The sequence below is a fragment of the Dermacentor albipictus genome, chromosome 7, assembly GCF_038994185.2.
Source record: "Dermacentor albipictus isolate Rhodes 1998 colony chromosome 7, USDA_Dalb.pri_finalv2, whole genome shotgun sequence".
Classification (NCBI taxonomy): Eukaryota; Metazoa; Arthropoda; class Arachnida; order Ixodida; family Ixodidae; genus Dermacentor; species Dermacentor albipictus.
Genome location: NC_091827.1, coordinates 51,249,818 through 51,270,370, shown reverse-complemented (window position 1 = coordinate 51,270,370; position 20,553 = coordinate 51,249,818). Strand labels below are relative to the sequence as shown.

At 50.0% G+C, this 20,553-nt stretch overlaps 1 protein-coding gene across 1 annotated transcript in view; it reads left to right on the top strand.

Moving 5' to 3' along the window:
- The window catches only part of LOC135910171 (inactive tyrosine-protein kinase 7-like), a 173,864-nt gene that overhangs the window by 144,987 nt on the left and 8,324 nt on the right, over window positions 1-20,553 (top strand). The window contains exons 5-10 of the mRNA XM_065442222.1: window positions 1,440-1,576; window positions 2,388-2,684; window positions 5,021-5,365; window positions 7,169-7,453; window positions 7,862-8,134; window positions 18,212-18,403. Of these exons, the coding sequence (XP_065298294.1) occupies window positions 1,440-1,576; window positions 2,388-2,684; window positions 5,021-5,365; window positions 7,169-7,453; window positions 7,862-8,134; window positions 18,212-18,403 (1,529 nt within the window). The remainder of the gene's footprint in view (window positions 1-1,439; window positions 1,577-2,387; window positions 2,685-5,020; window positions 5,366-7,168; window positions 7,454-7,861; window positions 8,135-18,211; window positions 18,404-20,553) is intronic.

Genomic DNA, 20,553 nt, shown 5'->3' with positions numbered 1-20,553 from the left:
GTAAAGTGGAAGGTTCACCTTACGGCTCTTAAGGTGACGTGTTATATTGATGGGTCACGAAAAAAAGAAAAACATTCACGACGTTTCCTGTAGCAAGGCACGGGTAATTCAGGAAATTGTGTCAAGCGTACGTGCGTGTGGGTGTGTTTATTGCGGATGTCGCTTTAAACGGACACTCGAGAGCAACACTAAATTACCTCATATTTCTAAAACGCTTCTGCAACACTGTATTTATTCTTATGTCTCATGAAAAAAAAGAAAGAATACTTCTTTGCCAAATGGGCAAAGCGATAGCAATTTCCATTTTCGATTATCTCACCGAAATAGTAGAGCGCCGGTACGGCACTTTCGCGTCAGCGACTTCGAAGTGTCTTCTCCTGTTTGGGCCGTTCTTGCGCGGGAAAGATTAGAACTCGCCAAGTTGTGTCCTTGGATCCTCATACGGTAACTTGGTGCTTGTTTATCGGTCCTGTAACTACTTCATGCGTGTGCCAGTGATAGACCGTTTGTGGCGTCTTGGTTTGAATTTTGATGAATATTAAACGCGACCAGGTTTCGATCAACAGACTCCCCCGCGCTACTGTAATTTTTTGTTTTCTTTCTTTTTATCTCTATTTTTCTCTTCTCTTTCCTTTCTTTTTTCCCCCTAGTCCTAGCGTAAATAACGTTTGCGGGTTTTTTTACCTGGTGCCTAGTGAAGGGTCCGGAGAACATTTAAGCATCTCTTCATAAAATATGGAGAGATCCACCGCTGTGCGCTTTTGCGTAAGACTCGTACTAGTTTAGCCTCCCCAGTTAATCATTCAGTTTATGCTGACGTTGCACACCTTGTGTAATAAATTAAATCTATTTGCGAACGAATACAACAGCATATGCACGCGGATTTAGTCTCTTCATCGCCTTTTTTTCCCTTTTTTTTTTAAACGCGGTGCATTTGCCGCAAGGCATACTCTTAAATGGAAGGAAGGTTATATAAAAGCGCACCGCTCTGCATCGTACCAGACACAAAGCAATGTCTCTGAAAATTTTGCCCTCATCCGTCACATGACGGTACTACTAGTTCGGTGCGTCGCGCTTCAAATCCTGCTTTTCTCGGTGTCTCCAGCCTGCAGTTGTACCTCGTTTGTCGGCCTTATGACTGATATTGAGGAGTCACGCTTCGTCTTGTTGCCGCACGGATTAACGCGTGGCAACTCGACGCAAATAGTTTTCTGCCTTTTCCTCAAAGGTTTTTTTTTTTTCTTTTCTTTATGGCGAATTCGTCACCATTCGTCGCCCTGGTGCGACGATGATTGGACGAAACGGCGCACGAGGGCGTCCCCGGGGCAACACCAGTGCGATATGTCGTGGATGCCATTGAAGTGACGGTTTCCGCGAAGTGTTACTGCTCTGCTCCTTGCGATCGGTGTACGAACGACGACTCCATATGCGCCTCGCAGGACCACGATCCTGGGCAACTCGTCGCTGCTGGTGCAGAACGTGCAGAGCTCGGACGAGGGCCTCTACCGCTGCGTGGGCGTGGGCCAGGACAAGAACGCCGCGCAGCAGTCCTTCGTGGCGAGGATAAGCCTCGCATGTGAGTGTGCTCGCTTGGATTCGACTGTTTGGGACTTGCGTCTCTCCACGAGCGCTTATTTGACGCAGAGAGCCGCGAATGACTCGCGATGAAGGAGCAGGCAAAAGTTTCCTTTTTGAATTAAGGGTCATATTGCTGCACTCATGACGTCTTGTCTGTGATGTCACAGATATTGAGATGCTTTGCCAAATTTCGTTTCTTTTTTATAAATAAAGGAAAAAGCAACAGATCTTCCAAGATTGAGCATTATTGATCATTGTCATTGTTAATTTCGTGGAAATGCGTTGTTTATTACGAGAGAAAATCAAAGTGAAAGTTCCATGTTGTGAATTTCGCGCCGGTAGTTAAATGTGGCGTCACGGATTTGAGCATATGTTACCGTATTGGGGTCGATGTGCCTCAGTTAATGTCCTTAAAACTTGCCAAGTTCATTCTTGCTTTGCTTCTTTTTTTTTGCTCTTAAAAAATACGTTGTAGTCCAAGTTTACCTAAACAAAATTTAACTGGGCGTGCGCAGACACTGCCAACAATATATACATGCGCTCGTCCACGCTGTGTGTAATAGTTATGAACAATCCATGACGTAGTTGCGGCATGGCCGCACATCTTTCGTTATTACGGTCTTTCTGAATTGCTCTCTTTTCACTGTACTTTGTTTTTTTTTTCTTTTTGTATTGTGGAAGCGTGTTCTTCTAATACAGATTAAATTATCTTTCTTTTTCGTGTCCCTTAAAGCGCGTCAAACTTGAACGAAATGAAAAAAAAAAGTTATCTAACTTCTCGCATACACACTAATAACGAACGTCCGCAGTCCTCGAGGACTTCAAGCACGAGTCCATCGAGCCCCCGCTGCCGGAGGACCGCACCGTGGTGGCGGCCAAGGGCGGCCAGCTCGAGCTGCTCTGCGTGGTGCCCGACGGCCAGCCCCGGCCGCGGGCCTGGTGGGAGGACCCGTCGGGCCACACCATCGGCGACAGCGGCCGCGTCAGGGTCTCCGGAACGCGGCTGCTGATCGACGCGGCCAAGAAGGGCGACGCAGGCAACTACACCTGCGTCGCGCAGAACATGGCGCACACCCGGCGGACCGGCGTCACGCTCTTCGTCGCCGGTGAGTTGCAGAAATGGTAGGAGTATCAGAGGCAGCGACAGCATTCGTTAGTGGTGGTGGTGGTGGTGGTGGTGGTGGTGGTGGTGGTGGTGGTGGTGGTGGTGGTGGTGGTGGTGGTGATAGATAGATAGATAGATAGATAGATAGATAGATAGATAGATAGATAGATAGATAGATAGATAGATAGATAGATAGATAGATAGATAGATAGATAGATAGATGACGGCAGGCAGGTTAACCAGAATGAGTCCGGTTTGTTACCCTGCACGTGGGGAGGGGAATGGCGAGTGAAAGAGAGAAAGAAAACACGAGTATATGCCGCGCTTTCGCATGCACTGAGTTAGGTGTAGGAAATCTATAGTCGGGCACTCAAGTCTGTTGCCTTCAAGTAGTGAAGAAGCGCTCGAAGGCAGCGGCAGCATTTATTAGGGGTGGTAGCGGCACTAGCAGTAGTAGCGGTAACATTGCGGCAGCCAACGGTAGTAGTAGTAGTAGTATTGGTAAAATTGAGGGATAATGGCCTCAATCCATTATCCATTAATGGATTGGCCATTATCCCTCAAGAGAAAAGTATATAATAGCTGTGTCTTACCAGTACTCACCTACGGGGCAGAAACCTGGAGGCTTACGAAAAGGGTTCTACTCAAATTAAGGACGACGCAACGAGCTATGGAAAGAAGAGTGATAGGTGTAACGTTAAGGGATAAGAATAGAGCAGATTGGGTGAGGGAACAAACGCGAGTTAATGACATCTTAGTTGAAATCAAGAAAAAGAAATGGGCATGGGCAGGACATCTAATGAGGAGGGAAGATAACCGATGGTCATTAAGGGTTACAGACTGGATCCCAAGGGAAGGGAAGCGTAGCAAGGGGCGGCAGAAAGTTAGGTGGGCTGATGAGATTAAGAAGTTTGCAGGCACGGCATGGCCACAATTAGTACATGACCGGGGTTGAAGAAGTATGGGAGAGGCGTTTGCCCTGCAGTGGGCGTAACCAGGCTGATGATGATGATGATGATGATGATGGTAAAATTGGGAAGATTTTGGCATACGTTAAGAAACTACTCGCCGTAGAGGTCTTGCAGATGTGCTACGTCGCAAGCAGCAATGATGTTAAAGTCTTCGTTATGCGTGTGGTTGTTTATCGGTACAACGCAATTGGGTCCTTTGTGGGCAACTCTGCTAAGTTCAATGAAATGAAAAGAACAGAACACACAAGTGTACTATGCACGCGGTCGTTATTATTAACATCATTATTAATATTACTATTATTAGTAGTATTGTATTATTTACCAGCAGCAGTTAGTAGTTCCTAGGAGTAGTTATAGTAATATTATTAGTTGTAGCTGCAGCAGCAGCAGCAGCGTTAGTATTAAGGAGAATAGCGTTCTCTCACTCTTCGCCCAATTTCGTTGTCATAGGCCGGATTGTCTCTGCATATCTATGTATAGGCGTTTGGAAGAAGTGCTACTTTCTCCTGCCCTTGTGAGAGTATGGCTCAAAAACTTCTGACAGAATGAGAAGAGGTTAGCACCGAAGGGAGATTAAGGATGCTACTAAGCCGGAGCCACCATACAAAAACTAGGTCACCGGGCCTGAGGGAAAAACGCTGGTGTCAACTAACCCCGCTGGTCGGTCTGAGGAGCGCTGACGTCACGCCAGAGGTTGGTCAACCTTGTGGGTCGCTGAAGCGTTTGCCCAGCCTGCTGTTGCGGTAACTGACAAAAAATGTATAGCGGGAGTTGCAAACGCGACGCGAGGCTCGGGCTCAACGGGGTTCCGCCATCACTCCACAGGAATGCGGAGGAATGTCGCGCCGACGACTTTCACAGATAAGGCAATGGTATCAGACAGCTTTGACAACCATCTTCCATGTGTGTATCAGTTTTATTATATTGTGAAAATTTCTTTTCGTACGAGTTTTTATGATTTATTTTTGTATTTTCCTTTCTTGGTTTACGTCACTTATGCATTGACTCGATAGCGTTGAGTGTGGTCTTAGTTGACTTGCGCATGCGCGACGGACCACCTTGTTGGATGGTTTTCATTGAACCTTTTGTTGTAGCTTATCGCTCGTGTGTTGCGCTCTACTCTTTCACTCCTGCGTGTTTCGCGCTGCTTTCATTTGTTAACGATGCGCTAAATGGGACAAACGCCTACCCTTCTTGGATTCCTCTTGCCCTGGAGTACTCGCGCGTGTCCGTGTTGTAAATGAGGAGAACGTTAGCCTGTGAGGTTCGTACCACCCACAGTCCGGCGGCGGACTCGGGGACTCCGGGGCAGGAACGCCGCTTTCGGCAATTGAGGCCTCACCGGCCTGTCGTCTCGTTGTCGCAGTGGCACCGTCGGTGTCGTCGCACCCGCTGGACCTGACGGTGGACGAAGGCGAGGAGACCACGCTGACCTGCGCCTACACGGGCTCGCCGCCGCCCGTCACGCGGGTCACGTGGCAGCACGACGACAGGCCGCTGCGCCCCGCCGGCAATGGCGGCACGGCGAACACGGATCCCATCACGGCGGCCGTGAACGGCAACGGCGGGCCCGGTCACCTGACCACGTATCCCAACGGGACGCTGCACATTCGCAACGTGGGCCTGAGCGACTCCGGCGACTACTTCTGCAGCGTCAACACCACTGGGTTCCCCGTCCAGACGGCAAAGGTGGCCACGCTGCAAGTCAGGGGTGAGTGACGGCTTGTTTGGGGTTTCAGGTCTAAAGCCTGCTCAGTGAGGCGCGAGGGAATCCGTAAATGCAGATAGAAATGATAGAAAATAGAAGGTATATACCGATATATGCGATAAAAAAAGAGAGTAATGTAATAGATAGATAGATAGATAGATAGATAGATAGATAGATAGATAGATAGATAGATAGATAGATAGATAGATAGATAGATAGATAGATAGATAGATAAGAAATGCTGATGGAAATGGTAGATTTATTTATTGGTTTACCGGTTCAAAGCAATGTGAGGAAATAAGGGAGACTGTAGTGGAAAGCTAGTGTTTTATTAGGTTCAGCTGGGGTTCTTTAACGTGCACCCATACCACTGTGCACGGGTGGTTTTTGCATTCGACTCCTACGGAATCTGGGCTACTGCGAACGGGAGTCGAACCCGCGATCTTGTGCACGAGAGCACCATCGCCATAGCCGCTGAACCACCGCGGCGAGTAGGAGTAAGCGAGCTGCTGGAGCTGCAGAACAGAGCTTGCTACACAGGGCATACACACGAGTGCAGACGCAGCCTGGGAAAATTTAAACTACGCGATGAAAAAAATTCAAGTAGCAAAAGGAAACAGCACTTCACTCTAACTAGGCACATCTTAGAAACTCGAAGGGTTGTGTTGGGCCTATATGCCAGCGTCATAAATCGTAAATGACGTTGCGTAGAACACAAGTATTGTGGCTCGTTAAAAATATATACATGGCAGAAAACACTGGGGTGTTGTTGAATGTGGCAGTTGCAGCTCTGAATAAATTCTAACATAACCCTTCCCAGGATGACGCTCGACGCTAATGCGAATAGCATTCAAGCAATGCAACGACACCCCGTATTGCACCGCTGAAACGTGCCATGTACGGCCCGTGTGTTGTGGCGGGACCTCTAGACATGCTGCGCCATCTGGCGGTGCCGCCGCGAAGCCCGCTTGTGTCCTCCGGGATGGGCGATGCGCCGGTGCGTGCAAACACCGAGAATTGTGCCCTCGCTGGCCGCATGCCCAGGCATGTACCCAATGAGCCAAGGTAGTGTAAAGAGGCTCATTGGAGAGTGGCACATACCTATGGGGCATTCGTAGATCAGCTCGCCAAAGCGTTATCTTGAATCAGGTTCGTTTAAGTTCGACACATAATTTGTGCATTTGTGACGCAGCTCGCTGAAGAGTCGGGATACGGTGCTCGCGGAAGCCGTGTGACGTGGGTTTAATTCCATCCAGCACACGATGCATTTTACAGATTTTCCTTTTTTAATGAAAACGTTGTGAAAAACAGATACCCAGATCGTCGCTAAACAGAAACTGCGTAAAGTGCCTAAGTATGCTAATCGTGTTAATATAATTAAAAAAAGAAGTATACTACACAATAACACCTGCTTGCGACCATTTGTGATTGCCGACCCCAGCAGCCATCGCAGCCGAGGGTGGCCACGACAGTGTTATGGGCAAGAGACTTGTACAAATGGCTTTAGCATAGAGTGGTCTCAACTGTCATCATGTGCTGAGGTGATGTCTGTCTGCCCACTTCCTCCGTATTTCTTTCTCTACGCCTCTCATCCCCTTTACCCCAGTGTACAGGGACGATGTATTGTCCGACTTTGCTCCCTGCGTTTATTCTTTCGTCTCTCGCTCTGTTTATAGAAGGGGAAAGAAATGAAATCGTACGCACCCGCGTCGCTTCTCACGTAACGATGTAGGATGTGCCCAGTCTTTCTTTCTTTACACTTCCGTGTTGTCCGTGACCCTCTCGCCTCCTCCTCCCACCCCACAGAGCGGCTGAAGTTCGTGCCGGCGCCGGTGAGCCGCAACCTGGAGCTGGGCTCCAACGCCAAGGTCTACTGCCGCGCGCGGGGCAGCCCGACGCCCATCGTGCGCTGGATCAAGGAGCAGGAGGGCGGCCGCCAGCCGCCGTCGCTCGAGTGGCCGCCGCACATCCGCGACGAGAACGGCACCCTGCGCTTCCAGGGGGTGCGCGCGCAGGACGCCGGGCGCTACACGTGCGTCGCCACCAGCACGCAGGGACTCATCAACGCCACCGTGCGCCTCGACGTCATTAGTGAGTGGTGCTGACTGCCGCCGGCATCTCTTGTGCACGGATGCGCCGGCTCGGTAGCGGGTGCAGCGCGAGCAGACAAAACCCGAAATAACGAACTATCCGATATAACGAAGTGGGTTTTATGTAATGCTTATCGCTCAAATGAGCATCTAAGGAATATACGCTTACAACGAATATTGGGATGCGATTCCTCGTTGTATCAGTAGCGGGTGCAGCGAGAGCAGACAAAACTCGAAATAACGAACTATTCGATATAACGAAATAAGTGTTATATAATGCATATCGCTCAAATCAGCGTCTATGGAATGTACGCCTACTTCAAATAGGGGATGCGATTCCACATTGTGTGCCTGTGGCGCCGTTTAGCGTAACTCCTCGCTCTGTTCCCCTTTCCTCTCTCCCGTGCAGTGATGCCCCGGTTCACGGTGCAGCCGTCGCCGACGCGAGCCGTGGAGGGCTACAGCGCCATGCTCCACTGCAAGGCGACGGGCGACCCCGTGCCCACCATCCAGTGGGACCGCAACAACGTGCTCAACAACTTCGACCCGCAGCGGTACCGCGTCCTCGACAACGGCTCCCTCTACATCTCGGAGGTGCACCGCGACGACGACGGCAAGTACGGCTGCACGGCCGGAAACAGCGGCGGCCTGCGGCGCGTCGAAGCCAGCCTCGTCGTGCTCGGTGAGCGGGTGAAACCTCTTTATTTTCCGGCAACTTGCGTGAGGCATTGGGCCGAATAAGTGGCACGTGACCCGCCGCTGTATCTACGCTGCGTTGCCCTGCTGGGGTGAGCGTTCAGCAACGACCGCGCGGTCGTGTAGGAACTCTGGGGGCCGCCTGCATCCAGGGGTTTCGCTCAGCTGTACGTACGGTGCAACAGAGAAACTTGGGGTAGCTGGTATGCGTCCGTGCTGTACGAACAGCGCCTATAGAACGGACAAAAAGTTCGATTCCATCTTTGTTAAGTGAACGAAGTGGCTGCCTGGGTTATTTGGTTATCCATGTATACTTACTGTAAACAGCGCGAAAGAAAAAAAAAAATGCGGGGACGAAAAGCAACCGGCGCTTATCCCGTCTGGTTACTTTTCGTCCCCGTGCTGTTTCTTTTGCGCTGTTTTCTGTCGGTCTAAAGTGAGATCCCAGTATAACGAATCTCGTGGGGCCGCCACGAGATTCGTTATATTTAGCACCAAATAGTTATAAATATTTGGCGTTTTGAAATCTGTAGTACTGAAATAGATTTATGTTAAAAAATAGCGGGTACTCAAAATGTCAAGCGCCATCTATGAACTTGCCGTCAAGCGCCATTCGCCGTCTTTTTCGGCGGTGTCACGGCAACACGAAAGTGGCCGCTCGATAGCATGGCTACCCAGCTATCTCAAAAGCTATACATGGCTTCTTCCATACCGATAGAAGTAGCCGTGTATACCAAATGGTGAGGATCGATATTCTAAAGGCCACGCGATGGTCACGAGTGTGAACGCGAAATTATATACGCGTTATTAATTATTACGCGTCATATAGCTGTGGTATTTGACAGCAAAGAATTTTTCGCGTACGTGTTATTCATTTCTGTTATGCCGCTTTGCTGCTGCTTCTGCGGCTTGAACTTGTGCGTCCACGCCTTTGCGTCGCTTCACTTATGCTTCTGCGGCTTGAACCAGTGAGTCCTCTCGCTTACGTCGCCTGGCTGCCTGGCTCCACGCCGCGTATAAAAGCGGGGCGGTTTTAGGCGGGTTAGGTTTCTTCGCTCCCGATATCGAGCTCGCCCGAATCGCTCGAGGCTCTGAAGGTCGACGACAGATAAATTTTTTTTTTATAGTGTTCGCATATAAGTTACTACGGCGCTCGAAAGCTCGCCGGCTTTCTAACGCATACATTGGCCAGTGCGGCGAGCCGAGCGAGCTAGCGAACCCCCCCCCCCCTCCCCATCCTCCTCCTCCTTCCGTCAAAAGACAAACACGCTGTGATGTTACCGGCGTGCAGCAACTTAGTGCGCTGCCAATTAAAGTCTGCACTGTAAAATCCGACTCCGACGACCACGAATACGGTGCTAAACCGAGGAAAGAGGTAGAAGAGAACGCTATAAAATCTCCAATCCATTTAGAGAGCGAAAATTGGACGTACGTATGTAACTTTGGCTAGTGTTCGGCGAGTGTGAATATGCCAATCATGTATTAAAACGACAAATTGAAAGACAGCTAGAAGGTTTTAAAAATTGGGGATAGAATCCTTTTGTGAATGCGGATGTTGACTTCATCTCCCCCTTTTCCATTTCCCCCTTTTCTGCGCTGTTTGTTTCAGCTCCCCCGTCTGTCGCTCCTTGCCCCTCAGCCCCGTGCCCCACGCGGCGTTGCACCAACCGGCAGCTTGCCGGTTAGCTCCCGCTAAGCACACCACCAACAGCATATACAGCAACAATATATTTTTTTGTTGTTGTTGACGTAATACGCACGCGAAGGCGATCGGTACGTTTATGTAAGCGTATATGCAGGCGACACTTAACCCGGTAATATTGGACAAAGAAAACAACGCTTTACACGACTTTATCAGGATCGACTAAAATCTAAAGAGCGGAAGACGTCGTATTCCTGTGTCCCAATAGCGAACTGCGCGCTGTTACTCAAGTGCAGCCGTAATGATAAGCCTGCAACTCGAAGTGTCTTCGATTCGGCTGCATTCTTCTGCACCAATTCAGGGAGCGCTGCACTTTCGTATTGGTGTTTCTTTTTTCTTTCTTTTGTTGCAGCGCGCGCCTTCTGCACTCTCCTAGTTGTTTTGCGAGATTACGTGCGCGTTGAGTTCTCGGCGAGTTCGCGAGTGGTCCGCGCACTCGCTCGACGGGATGGGCAGCCAACGTGCAGCAACACGTCCGCGCAGCTGCGGAACTCCGGCCAGCTTGTGGCTTTGTGTCAATGTCGTTCGGCAAAGTGCTCTTGCTATCCGCGGCATCAAAGGCTTGCTTCGATCTAAGACACGGAAACGGCTATATACGTTTTCGAAGCGGCGGGCAAGTAAGATTACTTAGGCGTCGCGATGCGCATGCGGCGAACTTCTGCCGTCTTTCGTCCTGCTTCTCGCCGCTCGCCATGCTGTACGTCTGCTGGGCTCGTTCACCCCACCCGAAATAAAGACTTCTTTTGTCAAAAAGTTATTTCTTCTTCTTCTTCTTCTTCTCTTTGACACCACCGCAGATGCCTAACGTTTCACGCGTCTGTTCAAGGAGCCGCAAGTAGCCCTAGACCAGAAAGAAGACGTGGCCGCGTCCAAGCAAATGCCTGCTGCCGCAGAGCCTGACCTTGTGTGTGTTTGTGTGCGCAGTACATTTAAAAGGCAAGAGAGAAGAAAGACATGTCGAGGGCCACGAGGGAGCAGCACCGAGTCAGAAAACGCCCGGGGATGGCTGTGGCTACGAGATAAGACGCTACGACCATAACGATGCCAACAATGCGCCAAGCGCGCCGAGCCAAAGACAAAGCTTACGCTTTTCTTTTCGTTTTTGCAAATAAACGTGCAGCGCTAGTGTCGGCAATGCACTTGAGCTTTGGGAACTGCCACTGCGCTTTTACAGCACTGCAACGGAACTACGAGGGCCCTGTATTGTTTATTAGCCAAAATAAGGTGTACATGCAGGTAATTATAGATATACGTACTGTTCCACGTACCTTACACCATTTCTCCACACTCTCCACACCAGTTCAGATATTTGGCCCATCGCAGCAGCAAATTTGAGGTGCCCCTGTCGTCAGTCAGTGACGCACGTGGCCTACCCAAACGCTCATCGTCATGCTAGTCTGCACGGCCCTTTTGCGAACTCGCAACACCACCAGCTCACACTTCTCAAAGCGAGGCAACTTTCCTCATATGTGGGCTGCATTTGCTTCTGGATTTCGATGGGTGTTCGACCGTTGCTCCATAGAAAACCAATCGCACTTCGTTGCTCGTACGCCGTGGACGTGTGGAGCGCAACCGCCATCTTCAGCAACTGACAGCAGCGCCGCGCCGTGGAGCTACCGGCAGACAAGGCCGGGCCGGTCTGAGAAAGGTGCACCGCTGGGAATGGATGTGTTGAGTTCGCACTTACAACCATAATTCGGTTAAAGAAACAAAAAATTGCGGCAGAGACTTTCTGATTTGATTCGCCCTCGTAGTTCAGCAAGTGCTGCCAAATCGAAGAGACCATTGTGGTGCCGCCGCGTCCCCTGGGCGCCAATGCCATGTAGTTCACGAACCTCGTGTTTTCGCATGGCGCGCGCGCGCTTGCGACTCGCGCATCTCAACTAAGCGTAGTACTAAAGCCCGTGAGACAAGCCCAAGTAATATTTATAAGGTTAAATTCACTTTGGGCAGACCATAAAAACAAACATCTCAGCGCAAGTTCTTATTCGATTGGTTGAAAATAAGTGCTCCAGCTACATTCAGATAGCTCTTCGCTATCATCCGACTCTAGATTAGAGCGCCGAGAGGCAGTATTGCCGTGTCGGAGCAGCCAAGAATAAACGTGTTCACTTATCGGTCTCATGAGCCCGCCTTTTCCCGAGCTTACGCTGTCGATGACCGCGGCGACGATTGCTATTGGCGGCGGCGCCAATAGCAATCAGCTTTCGCTTCCTTCCCTCCCACTGCTGCAAAAAGCTGCGGCCTGTTCTGTTGGCGCAAGATATCACTTGTACTTGGATGCAGAGTACCTCCGGAATCGGAGCGCTCGAATTTGGAGGATCACAGTGACCATCCGAAGATTGCGTTACAATACGCGAGCCCCAACGCTAGGCCCGCGGGAACGCAATGCACACGAAGTTGACAACCGTCTCTGTGAGCGCTTGGCTTATGCGCTCGCCGATTACCTCCAATTAAGATACGATGCCTGGGCCGCGTACGCGCTCCGCCACGCGGGCAGCCGTGTGCAGCCACGGCCGGGCTAGAGCAGGAGATGCGCTCCCATCAGCCCCCCTCCCCTCCTAGTGCGCTGGATCACGTGACTTCCAACGTAAGCGCGCGGGAATACGGTGCCGCCATACTTCTTTGCTTACCCTCGCACGTTTTCCCTCGCACCCACGGCGCGCAGGGCACAATAGGACCTCATAGCACTTTATGGGGAACATCACGGCGACGGGGAAAATTCGCCTGGAGTTTCCGTATAATCGCTATCACCATAAAATATGGTGCATCCGTAATAGTTCGCGCGCAATAACTGTTAACGCGACTCAAACAGCGTTGCTTATTAGGCTGCCCAGCTCTAAAAAGCATATTTTCAGTTTACGAAATAGTGGTAGCAACCAGCTTGGCAGCAAGGAAATTGAAACGAAATGCCATCGATTCGCCCAACAAAAAAATTACACACACACACACACGCACATGAAGACTGTAGCATTAAGTTAACTTCTCGAGCAAATGAAAAACAAAATTGTGCGAATCCAACGCACATGTTGGAATCCACGTGAAACGAAGCCTTCGGGAAGCGTATAATGAAATGCTTTATGTTTGTCCAATTTCATTCCTGCGCCTTTGGCGTAAGGGAAACTGGAGCGCGCGCGTGTGCCCTCGCGCACCTGTGCTACACAACGTGACGTGGCTTTTATTGGCTTGTATTGGCTTGTACTTCTACATTTCTTCTAATTAATTTTAAATGTACCGGCCGCTTCCTCTCCGATCTCCTCCCGTTGTCGGTATATGTGCCATAGTGTGGAACTCATTATCATCATCATGAACACGCGGCGTTCATTTTGAAGAGCTAGCTGCTGTTGGCACTCATGGCCAATCCCGCCCGTGGTGAGCATGTGCCATAGCTAGTGCGAAACTCATCATCCTCATAATCAACACGTGGCGACAGTCGGAAAGACCTAGTCGTCGTTCGCAGAATAGAAGCAGACGTGTGAGTAGTGACCTAATCGAGTGTTTTAGTTTGGCGTTTTTACGCTCTTCTCAGCAGCTGAGCGGAGCGGAAGCGCGAATGCGCATGCGCCCTCCGCTCAGCCGCAAGCGAGCTAGCGGAGCGACAAACACGGTCTGCTTACAAGCTGCCTGAGCGGAGCGGGCTGCGCAGCTTGTTGACTAGCGTTGGCGTCAGAAAGGATTGGATTGGACGCAGAAAGCAAGTTTGCTGGCTATCACGTGGCGTTCCCCTAGACTGCGCTTTATTTTCCACTGGATAAAATGGACCGGTAACGCATTACAAGCGCACGTCTAGATGTTTCGTGGACAAATAAGTTATATATACACGTTTTACTTTACAAAAGTGATCAATGGGTGTTTTTATTTTCTTTCGTTACCCTGAATTGGGCCAAAAGGCGCTGCAACCGCGAAAGGTCCGCTCCGCTACGCTAAACGTATAACTAAAACGTGAAAATCGCCCGCCACTCCGCTGTGGCTTAGCGGGGCGACTCGGAGCGCAGCGTACCGTAAAGACGTTCAACTAAAACACTAATATTTAGAGAGCATCGGGCTGCTGTCCTGGGTGGCCGAGGTTCGTATTCAGCCGCGGGACGCGCTTCTTTATAGAGAGTGACGAGGAGTTTAACACGGCGAGAACCCGATTAGTGACCGACCGGCCCCTGGCGAAACCGCCGGATGGTAGGCAAAGAGAGCTTCGCGTGCAATATGCACAGCGTAATTGGGAATCGGGTACTATATTGGGGCGCAAGAAAAGAACCGTAAATTAAGTGTAAGTAAAAAGTGACCACGTATGAAGCAATCGAATGAAAAATACACTAATGCAATTAGCACATCAATTATTTGCACAATAAACGTGACTAAAGCAGGACTTATAGACTTTCTATGCTCAGAACATAACTCAGGCTGATTGTTCCTAGGCAGAGAAACAAACATCAGCCATTACATACAGAACGTGTCGTCAGGAACGTCATAAATAACTTCACAAATAAATATGGAAATGAATATTGTGGAGATCCCACTAACCGTGGGAATCGAAGTCACATGCAAAGCATTTTGCAGGTTCCTGGCTAAGCTGCATTCTTTGAGGTGCGGCAAACCGTTACCAGGTGAACCAACGTGTTTGTGTAAATTGCGTGATTGTGTGTGTGTGCATTGTGAGCGTAGCTGCCTGTCACAATAGCAGCACGACCACGTCGTCGGGCTGACTCGTCGTTGTGACCACGTCGAAGACGATCGTATGGCAGCAGAGGCATGTGATATCTACGCCGGCCGTTCGGCGTGCGCTTACGATCGTTGGGTTCTGCATGGGTAGTGGATGATGCGTAAGCGAGACAAACGCGGATTGTGACGTCATCAACAACTACGTGTTGTACAATGGTGCGTACGCTCGTCCACAAAATTTTACGGAACGCGAAATCTGAGAAGATGTTGAATGTCTGCGCACCCTCACAACGCAGCCTAGTATTCGCATTTACAACCTCCGCCAGTGTGTGTGAACAACATTGTGATGTTCGGTTTTACTGACTACTATTACAGGCTGCTCGACTACAGGCTACTCGTTTTCTGAGATCCTGTGGTCCGTAAACATTAGTGGTTGACTGTACCTATGGCTACCTGTATGTCACGTGGTGTATGCTAAAATAGTGATGGTATTTGTATGTACTCTGGCGGCAAAATGGTGAAACGGGATTAACTTTGGCGATTATCGTGAAATTGGCAAAACGCCGCACTGTTTCTACGTAGCGTAAACTGCTACGAGGAAAGTGCTGGGGGAAATTGGGCTGGTCCCCCAGATAGTGCTATCAGCCTGACACGGCGCCTCAAAGCGCGAGCTGTCACGAAGATAGAAGACGAGAAGGTGGCACGTAGCGCACGCGCGGAGTGTTTCAAAGAGGTCGCTGCGTTTGGAACGAAAGAAGTATGCGCGTGATCGATAAAGAAAAAAAGAAAAGTAGTGCCATCGTGGCCTGTATAGTTGTGTCCACATTGTAACGCACCTTTAGTTTTGTTTTCCATGCAATAAAGAAAAAGAAAGATCGTGGCCTGGTGGTTAGAGCACCGGGCCTTCTGTGCTCGACGTCATAGGTTCGATTACACTATTGGTCACACATTACTTTCTTTTTAATAAAGTGCGGCGAAACATGGAACGTACCTGCCGCAAAGTGCTTATAATAGTTGCGTTTACATGAATGCGACAACTGGCGCGTCGCATCGCATCAACTTCCTAGCGCATCTAATCAATGTAAAGGAGCTAATGCGCTAGGTAAGCGCGTCACATTAATGCGTCAGACGGCCATGGATTCGGACGTGTAAGTCGACTTTCGTAGTGCACGTAAACGGGATCGCATCGCGTTAGGAATCCTGTACCAAATGGAATTTGCCGCTGATCTGCTGCGCTCGCCGAGCTTCGACGGGGCGGGATGCCGGAAGCGTCTAGAAACGTGCTGTGTCTTCACGTGTGACACCGTGTGCCGCCACCATCGCACCAGGGGTGATGCGCTACATGACGCTGACGCATCACGTTACACGTGATGCGCTACTGTCGCATTCACGTGAACGCGGCTAATAACGAGGCAAAGAATGCTTCGCTGTGAAATAAAGGGATAACAAAATGCAGAAACGGCTTTTTTTTTTTTACCACAGTGAAACTACAGAAACCTGAGCATTGCGTATTCCTCTTCCTTAATGCTCGAGGACAAATTTCTGAAAGGAAAGCTACGTATAGCCAAAGCGCACGCAAGTAAGAGCGTTGCTGGAAGTGTTCCCACATTCTCATCCGCATTAGTTTACACTGGAGAAGAGAAAACGTATGTCTTATTTACGGCAGCAAAATAAGGCAGGATACACTACTGAGTGTCAAATCTGACTTATTCTTTCTGCTTTTTTCTTCCCCATTTGGGCAATAAATGCGAAACCGCACGGGGAAGCAAGCTGCGATGATTTAATATATGTTCCAAGAAATCCAAGGCGCTGTCAAACGCTGCCGGAATACTCGGCGTAGTAACACATATGCAGAAGCTTCGTCCCGGTAGCTTTCCTTTTATCGTCACAGAAGGTTGTCCGCAAGTATAGGCCGACCGTGGCTGAGCACTTACGCGGCCCACGCACCATATCGTGGAGGTAATCTGCTGATGACGTAATGAGAAGGTGAAGTAACCTGAGGGTGGGCCGAGATTGTTGCAGGTTTCATGCGTGCAGCGTTCCCGCGCTCCTGATCTCGGAGGTGGCGTAATCTCGTGGCGCTCGACCTATTTATGTGTGTCTCTTGGTCTCTGTTGTTTTTTTTTTTGCCGCCTTAATACTTATATCAACAGTCTCAATCTTGCGAGGCTTGGTGGAGCGAGACGCAACAACACGACGCATTCCCTCCGAGCTGCCGGCGCTCTTCATCGCACTCGTGTGGTGACAGTGAGTTTTCGTGGGCAATGAATAAAATGTGCTCAAGTTTGTCTGTGCGCGCATGACACCAAGCTCGTTAACTTCATTAGTAAGAAAGGTTTACTGCCATTTTAAACGGCCGATAAGACTACAAGGCTTCGTGTAGTTTTCTTATTCTATGCTATCGCTATCAACGCTTTGCCTTGCTGGTGAGACTGCGACATTTTGTAACTTCGCAACACGTGATCTATCATGCCGCTGCACCAGAGCGATATATCCTTCCTCACCGCGCGTCCCAGTGAGCGTAATTGCTTTATCTATCACAAGTGACATTTCTAGAACACTTCCAGAAGGTGCGGATACAAAAGGCTTGGCAAGGTCTGTCTTCTAGGCCACTTATCCAATCGGGCTGCGTCCTTGTTCCCTTTGACTTCGTCGAACCTGATTTTATAGCGATAGCAATTATATGGATATTCCTGGCAAATTTTCGCCGTCGTCGCTGGCGTGGGCGTCGGCATTGGTACGTATGGATTCTTCGATATGCTAGATAGATGCTGTACTATATTGAAGCACCAAAGTTGCTCTGACCATGTTCTATGCTCTTGACTGATGTACGCATTCGTCAGAATTCTGGCACTTGTAGAGCGCAAAGAACCTTCAAAAACTGTATGAGCGATGGTTTCCGTATAGGATCGAGACTCATTTCGCGCAGCGTCGAGTTGCGATGCCCGCAGTGGCACTGGCGGCGCTCTGCAGACGCCTGGCAGCTGCCAGCGTGCCGTTCCATCTGCCCAGAAGTTGTCTTGCGTGCTGCTTCGAGCCATGTCGCACCTCCGTACAGTTGCAACACCGTCCAAGGAGTTGGTTGGGACGCTAAACCTTGTTAGCGTTGTCAACTTCGTGTGTGTGTGTGTGGCTTAGACGACGTCTCTATGCATTTCGAATACCCCTCTAGGCTTTTTGTCGGAGTTAATATTTGAAACAATAGAATCACTCATATGAAGTTTGTACTAACGAGATTTCGCTGCATGTAGGACGGGCGTCCGAAAATGCACCCGTTCCTCCGCGCATGCCATGTTTCGCCGAAAGCAGTAGCACATATGATGCCAACGTTCCCTGTCGCCGAGTTTTAGATATTTCGTTTGGCAACGCTGCATACAGCGCGTACTTCACACTTAATCTGGAGAAATCGCAGAAGCGCCGCATCCAGTCTTTGTGTAGGAGTGGATTTATGCCACTCAGTTCTACGAGATCCGCTACGTCACAACTATGTACCGGCTGGTATTTCCTGCTGCGAAATTCAGGAATTAGTAGTTTATCCTTCATCCGCTAATAATCAGTGTTCTTTTTGCCGTCAAAGTAGTGAACATACAAGGTCTTAAAAGAATAGCTTACCCTTCTGAACCGATGTATAGTTTCTTAATAGTGTCCCTGTATTATATATGGTGGATGGCTCTGCATGTACAACACTCGCGTTTTTGCCTGCAGACTCCGAGGGCTACTCGTCGGGCAGCCTGCCGGGCGTCGGCGACCCCGGCGAGAACACGATGGCCAAGACGGTGACCATCACGCTGGGCGCGGCGGCCATCTACATGATGCTCGTCATGGGACTCATGATCTGGTGCCGGTTCCGCCGGGCGCGTAGAAAGGCCATGCTGCTGCTACAGGTCTCCTCCGAAGGTAAGCCGCCTCGCAGAGCGCAGTCTGTAGCACGCAGATGACCCCCGAATTGGCCCGCACCGCATTGATCTCGGAGGCCACAGTGAGGGGAAGGGGGGCGATGCATAACAAACACGAAGCAGTGAGTGCGTGTGCTTGCATGATCATAACGTCACTTTTCGTTTGCGGTGGAGCTGTTAATTATTACGACTAGAAGCGTTCGCAAGCAATCGACGTAAGCAAAGACTCGTTGAACTAGGTACTATAGTTAACGCAAGAGCGCACTTATTTGACGAACCAAACTTCGCATAATGCTGAAATTTCAAGGGAAAGTGGGGGGCCATAAGCCGGTGCGTTGGTAAAGCTAGAAGTTTCGAGATAAACCCGGTGCGCTCTGACAAATTATCAGTGTCGATAGTTGTTTGTCCTGCTGGGCTCGTTTCGAGAATGTAAAGAAGTGCCGCGAAAAAAAAAAGAACTGCTAGGTGTGTCATCTAGAAACCTCGTAGGAATAAAGTACGTACTATCGTGAGCAACATGAGCAGGAACACGCGAGCGCGTGGGAAATAGCCTCGAAACCGACGTGGGGCGATGCGTTGCGGCCGCTGTAGGAAACAAAGTGGAAAGGGTGCCGCGGTTCCGCCAACTGTCGTCACTCCCGCCTCACTAGCGTTACTGCGTAGTGGCAGCTGATTGCGTGTCACCGGGCGCTAGCGATGATAAGGCGGTTATGTCATGCAGAGCGTGGACCGTGCTGTCTGTAGTTGAGCGCAAAATATCTCTAGCTCTCTTTTTATCATACTTGCGGAACGTATCGCAATGATACCGGCGTGATACTGTGGCGCCTGTAATAGCGCTCGCACGCAGGAAAAAGCAGGGTTGTTTTGTTATGCATGTTTTTCTATGTCTCGGTTATTGTGAACAAAGAAAAGTTGTACGCAGCAGTGAATTTAAAGGTTTTATTATACGATTGCTTAATGGTAACAAAATTTTCATCCACACAAAAAGTATCCCAATACATCAGTGTTACAGCTTGACCTTTCCTTGCAGGCTTCATGCGTTAATAACGGGTCATGCCTCCGCCTGCTTGAATGACGGCCTCCATCCTTTTTGGCAGAGACACGTAGAGAGCCTCGATGAAGGCTTTGTCATCTTGAAGATGTTTCCACTCGCGCTTTATGGCTTCCCACAGTTCATCACTGGTCGTCGAGTCCAAGGAGAGTCTTGAAAGGTTAGCCTTCATACGTGCCCAAACATGTTCTATGATGTTCATGTCTGCACCCTTCGCACACCACTCCAAGCTCCTTACCCCTAGTTCGCCTAAAAGACGTGCCACCACCTTTGCTGTGTGAACGGGAGACAAGTCTTGCTGGAATAGATAATACCCATCCGGGAGTGGACATTCAGTGCATAGGGGATCATCTCGTGCTCCAGCAATGTGCAATATGCAGAACTCGTAAATCTCCCAGGGATTCTTACAATGGGACTTAGGCCATCCCGCGAAATAGCCGCCCACACGTTTACTGACGTGCGTCCACTTGCGGCCACCTGCTTGACGTTCTGCGGAGAGAAGCGCGTATTCTCCATGCGCCACACTCTTCTCTGCTGGTCCCAGCGGCTTGAGAACGTAGATTCATCAGAGAAGATGACATATTTCCAATCCTCGACCTTCCAGCTGCGGTGATCGATAGCGAACTTTAGGCGAGCAGTCTTGTTGGCAACTGTGAGAAGGGGCTTCTGAGCAGCGATACGACTACGGAGGGCGGCTTCCCTTAGCCTTCGCCGCACCGTGCTGTCGCTTACATGTTCCAGGGCAAGAGTACTGCGCACCTCCTTCGCATTTAGAAATGGCTTCTCGTTGACTGCAGCAACAATTTGTAGGTCTTGATCCGCCGACGTGGCGCGAGGTCGCCTCTCGTGCGGCGCATCCTTAATGCGTCCTTCATCTCGGTACGCCTGCACTATCCTGTTGACTGTGTTCAACCGGCAGCCCGTCAAGGCAGCAATGTTTCGCTGCGAGTAAGCTTTCTTCGACAACTCAACGACTTCTTCCCGCTTATTCAACGGCACTCGAGACATCGCAGGACGCTGAAACGCACTTCTAACCGCGGGCAGTCGTGGTCTCCCTTATAAGCATTTGCCACGAAAAAGAAATTAAAGATGCGCGTCGG